This window comes from Centruroides sculpturatus, unplaced genomic scaffold (assembly GCF_000671375.1).
Source record: "Centruroides sculpturatus isolate CEXI.00-Female unplaced genomic scaffold, Cexi_2.0 scaffold506, whole genome shotgun sequence".
NCBI lineage: Eukaryota > Metazoa > Arthropoda > Arachnida > Scorpiones > Buthidae > Centruroides > Centruroides sculpturatus.
In genome coordinates, this window is record NW_019384672.1 from 107,580 (window position 1) to 126,028 (window position 18,449).

At 28.2% G+C, this 18,449-nt stretch overlaps 1 protein-coding gene across 1 annotated transcript; it reads left to right on the forward strand.

Moving 5' to 3' along the window:
- Positions 1–8,179: 8,179 nt before the first annotated feature.
- On the forward strand, positions 8,180–11,411 carry LOC111626744 (corticotropin-releasing factor receptor 2-like; the record flags this gene model as incomplete). Its single annotated transcript, XM_023370233.1, has 6 exons — positions 8,180–8,279; positions 8,364–8,494; positions 8,567–8,652; positions 10,350–10,485; positions 10,566–10,607; positions 11,112–11,411. Coding segments are annotated over 6 exons (768 nt in total), but the record flags the coding sequence as incomplete, so codon positions are not given.
- Between the last annotated feature and the right edge of the window lie 7,038 nt (positions 11,412–18,449).

The window sequence follows — 18,449 nt, forward strand, 5'->3', positions numbered from 1 at the left end:
GTATAACATCTCCATTCTTCTACTTTGCATCTTGCTTATCATCTTCATTCTTCCACACACGCATCTTGTATATTACCTTCATTCTCTCACATTTGCATCTTGTATATCGTCCCTGTTCTCCCACATTTACATCTTGCTTATCATCTTCCTTCTTCCACCACGCATCTTGTATAACATTTCCATTCTCCCACTTTGAATCTAGCTCATCATCTTCCTTCTTCCACACACGCATCTTGTATATTATCTTCATTCTCTCACATTTGCTTCTTGCATTATTCTGGAAAGATGCGGATCCATCATCCTGCTTTTCAGAATTTCTAACAGTTTTGAGGAAAAGAATGTACAATAAAACTTATTATTTAAATAGTAAAGAGTTAATAACAACATTTAAAAGTATAATATTACAAAACAAAAAATTTAAATATACAAAAACCAAATATATTTTAAAATTAAACAAGAAGTTCCATCCATCCTTCGGGCATTTATATAGTTTGATAACAGTTTGATCGATGGTTACTTGATAGTAATTGAGAAGTTTCTCACATCTCGTGTAACAAATGATTATTTTGTTAAAGTGAAGGATGCTATAAATGATACTTTATTTTATTATAAAAAAAAGCATCGTTTTTTGTTCCTGTCACTTCACATTCTTATCATTTTTCATTCTCTACGAAATAAATAACAGGAGAGGGAAAAAATCTCCAGCTCTAAACGTGATGCACGTCGGTGCAATTACAAGAAAATTGATAAATGTTATAATGTAAAAATGTATAAAAATTAATTTTCGCCTATAAAAAGATTAAAAATCATTCAAAAAATCATGTTTAAATTAATGTATTAAGTTATATTTACTGGTATTTTTACAAGAAAATTAAGTAGACGTCAAGGAAGGTGATGATATATTTTACATTCTCAGTTATCAAGGACATATTTTTTATAGACAATCTTTATAAAACGGACAGTGAAAAATTTTATAACATGCCATGAATTATAACAACTTTCATCTTCGATACTGGAACATTTCTGTTTTATGATGGAGAGTTATAAAAAAAAAGACTGGATATAACAGTAAAAGAACTATTTCAAGGATATATTTCTTAATGTCTGTTTATCTTCTTCGTGAAATATTTTGTTTAAAATAGTCATTTTATCTTTAATAATACTTCAGAAATAATTTATATATAAAATTTCTAATCCTTTTTTATACATAAAATATATTCTAGAAAATAATCGACATTAATAACTCTTTCTACAACTAAACACAGCATAAATACATTTAAAAATAAAGGCAAGGTCAAAAAATAAATATAGGCAGTCCCCTTCAATTTATGTAAGAAGATAGACAAAAACATTTTCAAGGTCATTCTTTCGACCAATTAGCGTTTAAAATATATTTCAAAATAATGTCGATTTAAAACTACGTTATGTAGCTAAGAACCGCCTATGTTTTAATTTGATCAAAAATTATAGCGTTCAGTTTTTATATAAATTTTGCATTGAAATATAATTAAAAACAAGAAAAATTAAATATAACACTTTAAATTTTTTCTATAATTTTGTGTTATAAAGCAATACTGATTATATGAAATTAATAGATCAAGGAGTGCCTCTATAATTTATTTATTCATGAATACGCTTTATAAGCAATAAAAATAAATATGTAAGAGGCCCTTTTTCATTAAATAACAATAAATAAGACGTGTAGTGTAAGGCCCCAACATCTAGCGTGTAATTGTGGTCTGAAATTACATACTACGGCAAATTAGTCTCTAGAATGGTTAACCGACTTTTAGACTATTCTGTATATTAACTACATATAAAATAGTGCAGATTAATAAATATTTTAAGTAATTTTAGTGATTTTTTATATAATGTTATATGAAATCTGATAGTAATAAGAAGTCTGTTTATGCTCTTGTCCTGTGTAAACTAAGAGGACCTTCTCTCGTATCCATCATATCTTTAGGTCAAGCATACAATGGATGAGTACGAGTGATGAGGGACATAATAAGAGTTTCACTTTGAAGAAACGTACTTTTCTATCTGTAACTTCAAATTACAATTGAACTGTCAAGTGAATAGGTGAAGAAGAGATAATTGGAAAGGATGGTTTCAATTTAGTGTTTAATAGTTTCTTGATGGTAGAAAGAGAAACGTCTTTTCTAATTACTTGGAAAAAAGACAAATTAGAATTTTCTAACATTTTGTATAATCATAATATTAGCGAAGGAAACAATTTGAAAGAGGAAATTTTAAACATTTTAATTTTGATGATAAATATCTTCCATTAGTTGGATAATGTATACCAAAGACATATTAATACTGTTTTCAGAGTTTTGTTTCTTAAAAAGAAAACAATTTAAAATACTTTTTCTTGGTTTTTTTATTTCTTTGTTGAAAAACGAAACCGTAATCATATTTAATGAGACGTGGAGGAATTTGTCAACTGCTCTTTGTTTCGTTGTTTAATCGCTTCCATTTTTCATTTAAACGAATTAAAATGTATTGCTTTTTTAAATACCTAATTTGTTTTAATTAATTTTATTTTTTTTTTCATTAATCGCTTTATAGTTTAAATTAATAAATTCTTGGATAGTATAGCAATAAGTCGTATATCAATCTGGAACCATAAGGATCACCACCAGCCGAGTGGATAAAAACTACTGAACAGTAGAGGTTGGTTATGAAGTTTTTCGGATTTTCTTCGCGTTAATAACACATAAATAGAGGCCAGTTTCCCATTTAGCAGATCGCTCATGTGTTGCGTTGCCTTACACTAATAAAACCAAACTTGGAACAATGTGTTTGTTTATTCTGAGCTGAATATGGAGGAACGAATTCAAGTTATTTGGTTCTTTCAAATGAAACATGGACTCAGACGTACAAAGCAAGTATATGTAAATGTAAGTATTTATACACAGTATACTCGACACTGAGCAACTCTCCTGCTTTCACCAGTGCAATGATGCCCTATTTTCTCTCAATATCGTCAGTGTTACCACTACAGTCTATGTTTGAATTGAATGTACTAAATATTTTGGTTGTGAAGACTTGTAGACAGCGAGTTATGGAAGAAAACTACAGTTCCAGACTTACAGAACACCTTGTATATATATTTATAATAACTCTTTTACAATTCTAATGCATTTATTCATTGAATTTCTCAAAGGTTCTACTGTTTAAATTCATAAAACCTAATTAAGTGTACAAAAATCTATAAAACTTCAATAGACAATTGTGAAATATCGCATCAATTATTAATTAAATTTTTATATTTTAAAAATTAAATTGAATATTAATATTATTAATTTCTCTTTAAAATAATTTTAATTTTAAAACTTATTTTTGAATTTGATTTCTATTTACCTCGCATTCTATCCTTTCAAAGCAGAAACGAGTGCATGTTATGGAAACTGTTACTGTACATTCTTTTCTGTTTGAAAAATAACATACCATTTTGATACCAAATTTCCATGTACTGGGCCAATATTATACTTGGGATTATTGTAATTCCATCTTTCAATTCCCTTTTTTACTTTGAATATTCGGAGTACATCCTCTTATTGTCAATTCACAATAGTTTGATTCGTATGTTTATATAGAAAAGTGTTTTCTTCAACAGCAAATATACTTCTTTCTTATATTTCTTATCTTGTTTCAGATTTTACGAGCTTCTTAAAGTGTTTTTTTCTCACATTTAAGTGTCATTTCTCTTTACAAAACTTACCAATTCTCTTATAAATTATCGACATAAACTTAATTTTTTTATAATAAACAAAAAATATTAAAGTATGTTTTATAATTGATGTTATCCATTATTTAAATTTATGTATAAAGTAATTATTTACAGAATTTTTAACCTTTTCTCCATAGACAATCCATTCGGCTTCGATTAATTACCGATGCTTAATACGTAATTTTTATATATATTTAATTTAATTTCTGCTTTTTTAACATTATTTTCATTTATTATAATATATTTTAAACAGAAATTGTATATAAAAATTTCCCAGAACGGGTCATTCTTCATCCAGTTTACAAAGACCCATCCTCAAATTATCAGTTTCAATGCAAAAGAGATTAGTGCTGCAACCTTTGTTTTCTCATTTCCGTTAAAAATCTTTATACTAAAAATATAAATAAGAAATTTAGATAAAATATTACACTTATAAATAAAGATTATAAGTGGAGATTATCAACATCTGGCACCATCGAAAAGGAAATTGAATGTCATCACTAGACAATCGAAGAGATACACTTCAAAGAAAGCCTCTAACTCGTAATTCCTTTGGGAAATTCATCACTTTCTACTATAATTACGTTTATTTTTTATGTGTCATGAATAAGAAATTTCCTAAAATTATAAAAAAAAATTAAGATAATATTTAAATTGATTTCTATAATTGTACTTTTGTTTATAATAATTTATCAAATAATTTAATTAAAAATTTAGCAATTATTTGCAGTATGAATGTGTAAATTTTAAAGAAATTTAGTAAAAATTGAAAAATAAAATTCATATTTATCCATTACTTCTATTATAAGAAGACTAGAAATTAATTTCAAGTTACTACAAACTTCTTTTCTATCATACACTACATTATTTATTAAATTGCATTCAGAACACTATTTAATTTGGTAAACTTTTTAAAAATTTATGTTAATTTTTATTAAAATAAATCTTTACTCTCTCCACATACTCATCTCTTCTCTTTCTATCATCCTTGCTCGCTCCACTTGTTCATCTCTTCTCTTTTTATCATTCTCGCTCTTTTCATTTCCTCATTTCTTCTCTTTCTATTATCCTTGCTCGCTCCACTTCCTCATCTTTTCTCTTTCTATCATTCTCGCTCTTCTCACTTCCTCATTTCTTCTCTTTCTATCCTTGCTCGCTCCACTTCCTTATCTCTTCTCTTTCTATTATCCTTGCTCGCTACACTTCCTCTTTCTGCTCTTCCTAATCTCCCCTCTTGAAAAAGAGGAGTACAGATAGCATCAATTTCATAAAAAGAATTTATCACTTCATCTTTCGTGATCATACATTTCTCTGCTTCATAAAAAAATACAGGATGAGGATGCGAATAACAACGTAACTGGATACTGATCAATAGAAAATGAAACATATTGCATAATTTAAATTTCTTGCTCTGTTATATTACTTTAATTGATTGACACTTCATAAAGTAACAACCTACAGAATGAATTTTCTATGTAAAGTCGTATAAAAAGTTATATATATATATATATATAAATTTCGTGAACTGTGATGTAACATGATATAGAGTTTGACAACTCAAAAACTTTATATATTACTTTAAAAATGACTCTAAAGAATATATTTTATCTGAAAAATTCAAAGTGTGTCTTTATTTTTCAAAAACGACTTCTAAACTCTTTTGAAAAATAGTGACTATAAGGAAAATAGACTTTAATATTTACATATCATACATAATTCCTGTTGACTGAGTGACACTAAAGAGCAAATATAAATCTTTTAAGATTTATGCTGCAAGGTTCTTTGCATAATCTTTGTAAATGAATAAAAGGAAGCTGTAATTATTTAATTCGTTACAAGGCTAATCTAATATATATGAAAACTTTAAAATTAAATAATCTAAAAACATATTTTTTAAGATGATTTGAAGGAGGATACGTGCGAGGTATGAAGAATGACACTGATGTGAAAGAGAATACAGAATTCATGAGAGCCAAGTGAATAAAACCAGTTAGTTCTGGTCGTGGGTTCGAACCTCCTCAATGGGCTGGTACGTGAAATTTTGCAAGATTCCTTCACCTAGCTATAAATTTCTTATACTCTGTCGAATCAATCAATGAAATTGTAAAGATACTGAATTTTTCATTAAAACTACAAAGAAATTCCACGAAAATACGTGTAATTTTACTGCTTGAATGTAACCCTTAATTAATAACATTATCAGTTAGGAGAATCACAAGGGATGTTGATAATAATAATATAATTGAAATTTATTATCTACTCAAATCAGAAATAATTAAGTTTTACAACATCATAAACAGGTAATTTAATCAATTAACACGATGTTTTACAGAGGAATAATGATATATTTAATATAAAATGTATCGTTAATGTGATAACTATGAGAGATTACATTGTAGAAAATGTTTTGTAGGTTATTTTATGAACACAAGGTATATCTATTGTATATGTAAATAAATTATCCGATCTGTTCTTACAGTGTGAGTAATTGAATCGCTGTAAATGGCAACATAAATGAAGACTTTCTGTGAGAAATTTGCCTTTATCAAGTGTTACATCAGAAATTCATAACTGTATTTACAGAAATTAATATTTTTATTGCCGAAAGACAATTAATGTGTTATTAAGTCGAAAATCACGATTAATTACATTAATTGTTATTACTTTCTTCAGGAGAGACAATTAAAAATTGTGTTGACTTACGAGACTTTACATAAAAGGATGATCACCAGTTCATCTGTCGTGGATTGTTTAGTTGAATGTCATCATTGTTATCCATGAAAAATAAAGTGAATAGAAGTAATGTAATGTTATTAAGTGAAAAATCAATTGAGGCATTAAATATTCATTGTTTAATATGACAATAATTAAGTAATTGTCCTAAATAATATTCAAATTAAAAGAAGATTAAAAATGCTGACGACGTCACAATAAGTAATTGCACGTTTAGTTTTAAAATTTAATAAATAACACAGACATTATACAAATTCATGGAAATTAATAACAAATACAATATAATTGATTGTTTAAGAATTCAATCTATGAAGAACCTGTATTGGGAAGAATATCCGTTTGACTAATATCACAATTAGCCAATATTTACTTGATTATTATCACTGCTGTTACCTGTATGACCGATATCACTATAGTCCACAAGTGGCCAATTACATGCATTTCGAGTGATATACTTAAGAAGTCAACATCAACAAGAGTTAAGGATATTATTGCAATAAAGTATTGAAAAAATAACATCCCGAAGAATTCCACTTGCAGGAAGGAATTGGAAACGTTGTTACTGAGCTTTCCCATTATTCTTCATTTGTTTTCATCCTCAATAATTGTTACCATTACCTTTAAGACTTGGATTGGTTTAGGAAATATTAAATATAGACGGTCATATCTCTTGAATCAATTGTCAAATTTCCCTCTAAATTTCAAGAAACATTTCACCCTGACAAACAAACCTCCATGAAAAATTTCATAAGTGTTCGACAAAAGGTACAGGATTGAGCTTATGATGCTCTCAATTTTAGTAGTGTCTTGCCCCTGTACATCATACTTTTCCTGTTAACAATTCATCTATCAAACTCCATTCAAAAGAAAATTTTTAAATTGAAACAATGTGGCTTCCATTTAAAAGCGAAAGTTCATATATAGGGGGTCTTCTGCCCTTAGACGTTCCATATCTGGTTTCGAATTTTGTCTATTTAACACCGTTCTCAAGGAAAGACACGATGATGTATGCCAGTGAGAATTTATAAGTCTGCAATTTTTAAAAACTGAAATCAAATATAGATAATATAAGATTTACGACATAGGACATAGGAAATTGTGAGATAAAACAATCAATTTACCGCGTGATCATGAATAGTATACAAAATTAATTAAATACGGAAGATATTATTATTAGCATGTTAAGATTGTACCAAGAAGCTGAGAAGGAAGTAAAAGAGGATGCAGTTTTATTGCTACTAACATTACCCAGATGTGTCCTGTCGTAATCTATCTGTTCTTTCATAAAGACAGTAAACAAAAGTTTTGGAAAAGTACCCACTCTCCAAATTTTATAATGGGAAAACGTAGAAATAAGCTTTTCTAAACAGTACTTTTCATACACTTAAAAGACACAAGGGAATAAGTTGAAAGATTAATTATAGGTTAAAAGTTAAAGTCGTAAGCAAGATAATAAGAATTTTAAATATGATGCTGATTAAGATGCTGAAGATGAAACTGATGATAATGATGCTGATGCTGATAGTAAGAGAATTTGCTAAATTTACAAACAAAGCAATGGGAATTATGAGTAAAAATTTGTCTTTTTTCCAATCAAAAATTATAACTTTTATTAATTTGATACCCGAAAAGTAAAAAAAAAAGAGGGGAAAAACGATAATTTAAAAATTTTTTAGAAAATATTTACTTTCATCCTGAAATACGANCGTTAACTGGATGTTTGTTGAAGGATTGTTACTTTACAGCAGCATTTCTGTCTTCGTTTTTCAACAAGATCCACCATTTAAATTATATTATTTTATAGGATGGAGTAAGCATTACTTTTCGAATATATTTACAAGGGTATTTTCTTTGTTATAAGATTTTTTCACTTACCATAAACTACATAATTTAGTTACTCCAGGGATATTCGTTGTATCGTGGGCAATATTTATGGTATTTCATCTAGAAACACCATGCTGGAGAGGATACGGTAGATTGCCTTATATATGGATTGTTACTGGACCAATGATAACTGCTTTAGTGGTAAGATTTTCGCATTTAATTACATAATAGTATAGTTTAATTTTAATTAATATTTTAATTATATTTAATTAGGTGAATACAATTTTCCTGTTCACAATAGTTCGCATCTTAATCACTAAAATTCGCGCTACTGTTTCGATAGAAACTAAACAAGTCAGGTGAGTAATTTAGTAAATCTTTATAAATTATGTTCAACAATTAAAAATATTTATAAATTTAATGATTAATGGGCTATTAATACGAATATTTACCGTCAAGGAGGTGAATCGGGTTCGTTTCCTATACAAGCTACTCATTCAGAATGGGATTAACCTATACGTTAATTAAACTACGGGGCCCCAAGTTATAAGAGGCCTCGTTCTATTCACAAAAAACAATTCTACTATTTACCCATTATATTTGGAGGAAGGGCCTCTCGAATGTTTAGCGACGTAAGGCTGGCAAGTCGAAATCCAGCTTCACAAATTAAATAAAGTCGCAAATAATAAAATTTTTGAAGAGATTTGGATAAATGTAAATACGATAAAATTCTGTTATTTGTTCGATATTTATTGGTAAATTTTTAGTGAAAATTACTTCGTCCATAGTACGAAGAAATAACAGTGTTTAAGGGCAATACAAGAAATAACGTTACTGTAAAGTGGTTTAAAAGAAAAAAAATGCTATTTTTGTAAAAATAGAAAGAAGAAATCCCCCTGAATTGTAAAAAATAGTTTTTCAATAGAATCCGATTTTTTGGATAAAAATAGTAACGATAAAGTAACAGATAATTCAATAAAGCTGAATAAAAATAGAAAGTGTAAAATTGTTTCATTGATAGCTGGATTCAATCAATTTTCTAACAATATAAATGTAAAACGATTTTTATTTAGTTAAAGTCATTTATTTTTCTCTTAAAAACTAAAAAAAAAAATTGAGTTAATCGTAGTTAAAACGTAGAGTATGTCAATGCTCAATGTTTAATAAATCTAGGAATTGGTACAGGTCGATGAGATATGTATTTTTATGGTTTCTCTGCTATATATAACAGAGGGGAAGTATGGCAATTGGTAAAATAAATGACCACCTTTCAATATTTTTAAATTTATAGACTTGAGATCTTGAAAGTGCAAAAAAACATTTGGGGATTTTTCTGTATGTTCCTGTGTGTTGCATATGTATGATGCCTTTTGTCGAAAATTTCTAAATTCTGCAGGAAGATTTGGGTATTAGAGGCATAGATGCTATTAAATTTTGGTGGTAAAGGTCGAGGGTATGGGGATATAGTCATATTTTGAGTGGAAACCCCCACAAGAGGCCGAGTGGATAAAAAGTTGGTCGTGGGTTCGCTTCTCTCCAACGGCTGACCCCGTAAGGTTTTCACGTTTGTATCACCTAAATAGGGCCAATTTTCCATAAAAGTCGTTCCGTGAGCTTGCCCACAACCGTAACTAAATAAACCGATCCCTAACAATTTCGAGTGGGATCGGGTTTAACGAAAATTTAACTCGTTATTATCATTTACACTTTTATTTTTCTTATAAAACTCATCTCTACCTTAAAAATTATTTATGAAGCAACCTAGAGTTGAAGATAACAAATTAAATGAGCTATAGCTTACGCTACTTCCTGACTTTTTCCTTTGGTGTATGAAACACGAGTTGAAACAATGGAAGAACTGTCCACTCGCTCTACTCGGAATGTCTCTCGGGAGGACTTTCTAAGGCCCCTATTTACGTGTTAAAAAGTCCGTTGCAGAGATGCATCTTTATTATGAAAGTCATAAAATGTTTTGGAATATAATAACTGATTCTATTTGCTTTAACATATTAAAAATCGAAAATTAAACTAATAAAAACGTTTTTTATTTGTCTAGGAAAGCAGTCAAAGCTACAGTTTTGTTGTTCCCTTTGCTGGGGATAACCCACTTGCTCTTCTGTATAAATCCACAAGACGATGGCTATTTAGAACAAGCTTACATGATTACAAATGCTCTTTTACAGTCTTGTCAGGTACAAAAAATTGTCGTAATATTTAAAAATTATTTTGAATTTTCTATGGTTTTTAATGATTTATTACGTATACAATTTAGGGGATATTCGTTGCGGTGCTCTATTGTTTTCTCAATTCTGAGGTAAATTTTATTCATATTACATGTTCTCAAACACTGGGTTTTTCAGGAAGAAAGGTAAATACTTTATGAAGTAAATGTACGTAACATGAAGATATGGCGATTTATTAATACAGAGGTATGTTTATATCAGAATTTAATGTATCAAGTGTTAAGATATCACATGCAGTGTACTGAAAGTGCAACTACAGCTGCTACAGTGTTAATGTTGCTGCTATAGTTGAACTAGCAGTCGATTGCATCTGATAATGATCCATGACAGGATGGAGTGATGGCATCAGAGATTGTCTAAGTTTTTGAGTGTAGTAAGTCACACTCAACACTTTGCAAAGAATATCACTACGTCTATCCACTTTTTTAAAAAAATCAGCTCATTTTCAAGCCCTCATAGACGGATTTCTTTCTTCTTGTATGGATTATCTTTCAAAGTATTTACTTTCCCTCTTGATACATCCTATATTAATAATATTAAATTGTTAATGTATTAATTTTAAATAATATATTTAGGTGCAAACAGCGTTAAAACAAACATATATTAAAGCTCTTCTGAGACGTCATCCCAATGTTCGTTGCCAAGTGGTGCCACAGGGATCTACAACTCACGTTTCACACGTTATGGATTCTTATGCCATCAGCAGCACAAAAGTCACTAAACAATCTCCATACAGACAACCAGGATCAAACAATATAAGATTCACTAATGATAACAATTATCGCGATCAAAATAATGGTAAATGCTCATACCCACTGCTTGAGACGTTTCAAATTTCAAATTCTTAGAGTTTTATCTAAAAATTCTGTTATATATCTGCTTAGAAATTTATTAATTTTTCTTTCTAATATGAAAACTGTGCGTTGATATTATACAAACATATCCAGTAATAAAATAAGATTTTTTTTGTTAATTTTTTATGGGTGTGTTAACATAATAATTAGTACAATTTAATGTACATATTTATGAATATATCTGAGAAATAAAATTACATTTTCTGTAATTCTATTATAAATCAATTTAATTATAATGTTATAGGCGTAATTATAACACTATCCGTTTATGTTCTACGTATACTATGTGTTTACACGTATATATTTTGTATGTAAATTGTAAAGATTAAGTGCCTTAAAGTAGAACAATAAATGTAATTTTTAGAAATAAAATATGTTCGTTTCAATGATACAATTAATTTTTTAAGCTTTAAAACAAAATAAAATTTAAAGAAATTTTTATATTTTCTCACTTTCATCATCATTTATAACCCCGCATGAGTGACATCCTCTTCATTTTAAACAATGGATGTTATCAGACTACTCCTTTTCACGGTGTATTTTTACTTTATCCTGCTTTTAAGTAATATATCATCTTCATTCTCCAACATTTGCATCTCGTGTATCATCTCCGTTCTCCCACATTTGCATCTTGCTTATCATCTTCCTTCTTCCACCACGCATCTTGTATAACATCTCCATTCTTCTACTTTGCATCTTGCTTATCATCTTCATTCTTCCACACACGCATCTTGTATATTCACTTCATTCTCTCACATTTGCATCTTGTATATCATCTCCGTTCTCCCACATTTCCATCTTGCTTATCATCTTCCTTCTTCCTCCACGCATCTTGTATAACATCTCCATTCTCCCACTTTGCATCTTGCTTATCATCTTCCTTCTTCCACCACGCATCTTGTATAACATCTCCGTTCTTTTACATTTGCATCTTGCTTATCATCTTCATTCTTCCACACACGCATCTTGTATATTCACTTCATTCTCTCACATTTGCTTCTTGCATTATTCTGGAAAGATGCGGATCCATCATCCTGCTTTTCAGAATTTCTAACAGTTTTGAGGAAAAGAATGTACAATAAAACTTATTATTTAAATAGTAAAGAGTTAATAACAACATTTAAAAGTATAATATTACAAAACAAAAAATTTAAATATACAAAAACCAAATATATTTTAAAATTAAACAAGAAGTTCCATCCATCCTTCGGGCATTTATATAGTTTGATAACAGTTTGATCGATGGTTACTTGATAGTAATTGAGAAGTTTCTCACATCTCGTGTAACAAATGATTATTTTGTTAAAGTGAAGGATGCTATAAATGATACTTTATTTTATTATAAAAAAAAACATCGTTTTTTGTTCCTGTCACTTCACATTCTTATCATTTTTCATTCTCTACGAAATAAATAACAGGAGAGGGAAAAAATCTCCAGCTCTAAACGTGATGCACGTCGGTGCAATTACAAGAAAATTGATAAATGTTATAATGTAAAAATGTATAAAAATTAATTTTCGCCTATAAAAAGATTAAAAATCATTCAAAAAATCATGTTTAAATTAATGTATTAAGTTATATTTACTGGTATTTTTACAAGAAAATTAAGTAGACGTCAAGGAAGGTGATGATATATTTTACATTCTCAGTTATCAAGGACATATTTTTTATAGACAATCTTTATAAAACGGACAGTGAAAAATTTTATAACATGCCATGAATTATAACAACTTTCATCTTCGATACTGGAACATTTCTGTTTTATGATGGAGAGTTATAAAAAAAAAGACTGGATATAACAGTAAAAGAACTATTTCAAGGATATATTTCTTAATGTCTGTTTATCTTCTTCGTGAAATATTTTGTTTAAAATAGTCATTTTATCTTTAATAATACTTCAGAAATAATTTATATATAAAATTTCTAATCCTTTTTTATACATAAAATATATTCTAGAAAATAATCGACATTAATAACTCTTTCTACAACTAAACACAGCATAAATACATTTAAAAATAAAGGCAAGGTCAAAAAATAAATATAGGCAGTCCCCTTCAATTTATGTAAGAAGATAGACAAAAACATTTTCAAGGTCATTCTTTCGACCAATTAGCGTTTAAAATATATTTCAAAATAATGTCGATTTAAAACTACGTTATGTAGCTAAGAACCGCCTATGTTTTAATTTGATCAAAAATTATAGCGTTCAGTTTTTATATAAATTTTGCATTGAAATATAATTAAAAACAAGAAAAATTAAATATAACACTTTAAATTTTTTCTATAATTTTGTGTTATAAAGCAATACTGATTATATGAAATTAATAGATCAAGGAGTGCCTCTATAATTTATTTATTCATGAATACGCTTTATAAGCAATAAAAATAAATATGTAAGAGGCCCTTTTTCATTAAATAACAATAAATAAGACGTGTAGTGTAAGGCCCCAACATCTAGCGTGTAATTGTGGTCTGAAATTACATACTACGGCAAATTAGTCTCTAGAATGGTTAACCGACTTTTAGACTATTCTGTATATTAACTACATATAAAATAGTGCAGATTAATAAATATTTTAAGTAATTTTAGTGATTTTTTATATAATGTTATATGAAATCTGATAGTAATAAGAAGTCTGTTTATGCTCTTGTCCTGTGTAAACTAAGAGGACCTTCTCTCGTATCCATCATATCTTTAGGTCAAGCATACAATGGATGAGTACGAGTGATGAGGGACATAATAAGAGTTTCACTTTGAAGAAACGTACTTTTCTATCTGTAACTTCAAATTACAATTGAACTGTCAAGTGAATAGGTGAAGAAGAGATAATTGGAAAGGATGGTTTCAATTTAGTGTTTAATAGTTTCTTGATGGTAGAAAGAGAAACGTCTTTTCTAATTACTTGGAAAAAAGACAAATTAGAATTTTCTAACATTTTGTATAATCATAATATTAGCGAAGGAAACAATTTGAAAGAGGAAATTTTAAACATTTTAATTTTGATGATAAATATCTTCCATTAGTTGGATAATGTATACCAAAGACATATTAATACTGTTTTCAGAGTTTTGTTTCTTAAAAAGAAAACAATTTAAAATACTTTTTCTTGGTTTTTTTATTTCTTTGTTGAAAAACGAAACCGTAATCATATTTAATGAGACGTGGAGGAATTTGTCAACTGCTCTTTGTTTCGTTGTTTAATCGCTTCCATTTTTCATTTAAACGAATTAAAATGTATTGCTTTTTTAAATACATAATTTGTTTTAATTAATTTTATTTTTTTTTTCATTAATCGCTTTATAGTTTAAATTAATAAATTCTTGGATAGTATAGCAATAAGTCGTATATCAATCTGGAACCATAAGGATCACCACCAGCCGAGTGGATAAAAACTACTGAACAGTAGAGGTTGGTTATGAAGTTTTTCGGATTTTCTTCGCGTTAATAACACATAAATAGAGGCCAGTTTCCCATTTAGCAGATCGCTCATGTGTTGCGTTGCCTTACACTAATAAAACCAAACTTGGAACAATGTGTTTGTTTATTCTGAGCTGAATATGGAGGAACGAATTCAAGTTATTTGGTTCTTTCAAATGAAACATGGACTCAGACGTACAAAGCAAGTATATGTAAATGTAAGTATTTATACACAGTATACTCGACACTGAGCAACTCTCCTGCTTTCACCAGTGCAATGATGCCCTATTTTCTCTCAATATCGTCAGTGTTACCACTACAGTCTATGTTTGAATTGAATGTACTAAATATTTTGGTTGTGAAGACTTGTAGACAGCGAGTTATGGAAGAAAACTACAGTTCCAGACTTACAGAACACCTTGTATATATATTTATAATAACTCTTTTACAATTCTAATGCATTTATTCATTGAATTTCTCAAAGGTTCTACTGTTTAAATTCATAAAACCTAATTAAGTGTACAAAAATCTATAAAACTTCAATAGACAATTGTGAAATATCGCATCAATTATTAATTAAATTTTTATATTTTAAAAATTAAATTGAATATTAATATTATTAATTTCTCTTTAAAATAATTTTAATTTTAAAACTTATTTTTGAATTTGATTTCTATTTACCTCGCATTCTATCCTTTCAAAGCAGAAACGAGTGCATGTTATGGAAACTGTTACTGTACATTCTTTTCTGTTTGAAAAATAACATACCATTTTGATACCAAATTTCCATGTACTGGGCCAATATTATACTTGGGATTATTGTAATTCCATCTTTCAATTCCCTTTTTTACTTTGAATATTCGGAGTACATCCTCTTATTGTCAATTCACAATAGTTTGATTCGTATGTTTATATAGAAAAGTGTTTTCTTCAACAGCAAATATACTTCTTTCTTATATTTCTTATCTTGTTTCAGATTTTACGAGCTTCTTAAAGTGTTTTTTTCTCACATTTAAGTGTCATTTCTCTTTACAAAACTTACCAATTCTCTTATAAATTATCGACATAAACTTAATTTTTTTATAATAAACAAAAAATATTAAAGTATGTTTTATAATTGATGTTATCCATTATTTAAATTTATGTATAAAGTAATTATTTACAGAATTTTTAACCTTTTCTCCATAGACAATCCATTCGGCTTCGATTAATTACCGATGCTTAATACGTAATTTTTATATATATTTAATTTAATTTCTGCTTTTTTAACATTATTTTCATTTATTATAATATATTTTAAACAGAAATTGTATATAAAAATTTCCCAGAACGGGTCATTCTTCATCCAGTTTACAAAGACCCATCCTCAAATTATCAGTTTCAATGCAAAAGAGATTAGTGCTGCAACCTTTGTTTTCTCATTTCCGTTAAAAATCTTTATACTAAAAATATAAATAAGAAATTTAGATAAAATATTACACTTATAAATAAAGATTATAAGTGGAGATTATCAACATCTGGCACCATCGAAAAGGAAATTGAATGTCATCACTAGACAATCGAAGAGATACACTTCAAAGAAAGCCTCTAACTCGTAATTCCTTTGGGAAATTCATCACTTTCTACTATAATTACGTTTATTTTTTATGTGTCATGAATAAGAAATTTCCTAAAATTATAAAAAAAAATTAAGATAATATTTAAATTGATTTCTATAATTGTACTTTTGTTTATAATAATTTATCAAATAATTTAATTAAAAATTTAGCAATTATTTGCAGTATGAATGTGTAAATTTTAAAGAAATTTAGTAAAAATTGAAAAATAAAATTCATATTTATCCATTACTTCTATTATAAGAAGACTAGAAATTAATTTCAAGTTACTACAAACTTCTTTTCTATCATACACTACATTATTTATTAAATTGCATTCAGAACACTATTTAATTTGGTAAACTTTTTAAAAATTTATGTTAATTTTTATTAAAATAAATCTTTACTCTCTCCACATACTCATCTCTTCTCTTTCTATCATCCTTGCTCGCTCCACTTGTTCATCTCTTCTCTTTTTATCATTCTCGCTCTTTTCATTTCCTCATTTCTTCTCTTTCTATTATCCTTGCTCGCTCCACTTCCTCATCTTTTCTCTTTCTATCATTCTCGCTCTTCTCACTTCCTCATTTCTTCTCTTTCTATCCTTGCTCGCTCCACTTCCTTATCTCTTCTCTTTCTATTATCCTTGCTCGCTACACTTCCTCTTTCTGCTCTTCCTAATCTCCCCTCTTGAAAAAGAGGAGTACAGATAGCATCAATTTCATAAAAAGAATTTATCACTTCATCTTTCGTGATCATACATTTCTCTGCTTCATAAAAAAATACAGGATGAGGATGCGAATAACAACGTAACTGGATACTGATCAATAGAAAATGAAACATATTGCATAATTTAAATTTCTTGCTCTGTTATATTACTTTAATTGATTGACACTTCATAAAGTAACAACCTACAGAATGAATTTTCTATGTAAAGTCGTATAAAAAGTTATATATATATATATATATAAATTTCGTGAACTGTGATGTAACATGATATAGAGTTTGACAACTCAAAAACTTTATATATTACTTTAAAAATGACTCTAAAGAATATATTTTATCTGAAAAATTCAAAGTGTGTCTTTATTTTTCAAAAACGACTTCTAAACTCTTTTGAAAAATAGTGACTATAAGGAAAATAGACTTTAATATTTACATATCATACATAATTCCTGTTGACTGAGTGACACTAAAGAGCAAATATAAATCTTTTAAGATTTATGCTGCAAGGTTCTTTGCATAATCTTTGTAAATGAATAAAAGGAAGCTGTAATTATTTAATTCGTTACAAGGCTAATCTAATATATATGAAAACTTTAAAATTAAATAATCTAAAAACATATTTTTTAAGATGATTTGAAGGAGGATACGTGCGAGGTATGAAGAATGACACTGATGTGAAAGAGAATACAGAATTCATGAGAGCCAAGTGAATAAAACCAGTTAGTTCTGGTCGTGGGTTCGAACCTCCTCAATGGGCTGGTACGTGAAATTTTGCAAGATTCCTTCACCTAGCTATAAATTTCTTATACTCTGTCGAATCAATCAATGAAATTGTAAAGATACTGAATTTTTCATTAAAACTACAAAGAAATACCACGAAAATACGTGTAATTTTACTGCTTGAATGTAACCCTTAATTAATAACATTATCAGTTAGGAGAATCACAAGGGATGTTGATAATAATAATATAATTGAAATTTATTATCTACTCAAATCAGAAATAATTAAGTTTTACAACATCATAAACAGGTAATTTAATCAATTAACACGATGTTTTACAGAGGAATAATGATATATTTAATATAAAATGTATCGTTAATGTGATAACTATGAGAGATTACATTGTAGAAAATGTTTTGTAGGTTATTTTATGAACACAAGGTATATCTATTGTATATGTAAATAAATTATCCGATCTGTTCTTACAGTGTGAGTAATTGAATCGCTGTAAATGGCAACATAAATGAAGACTTTCTGTGAGAAATTTGCCTTTATCAAGTGTTACATCAGAAATTCATAACTGTATTTACAGAAATTAA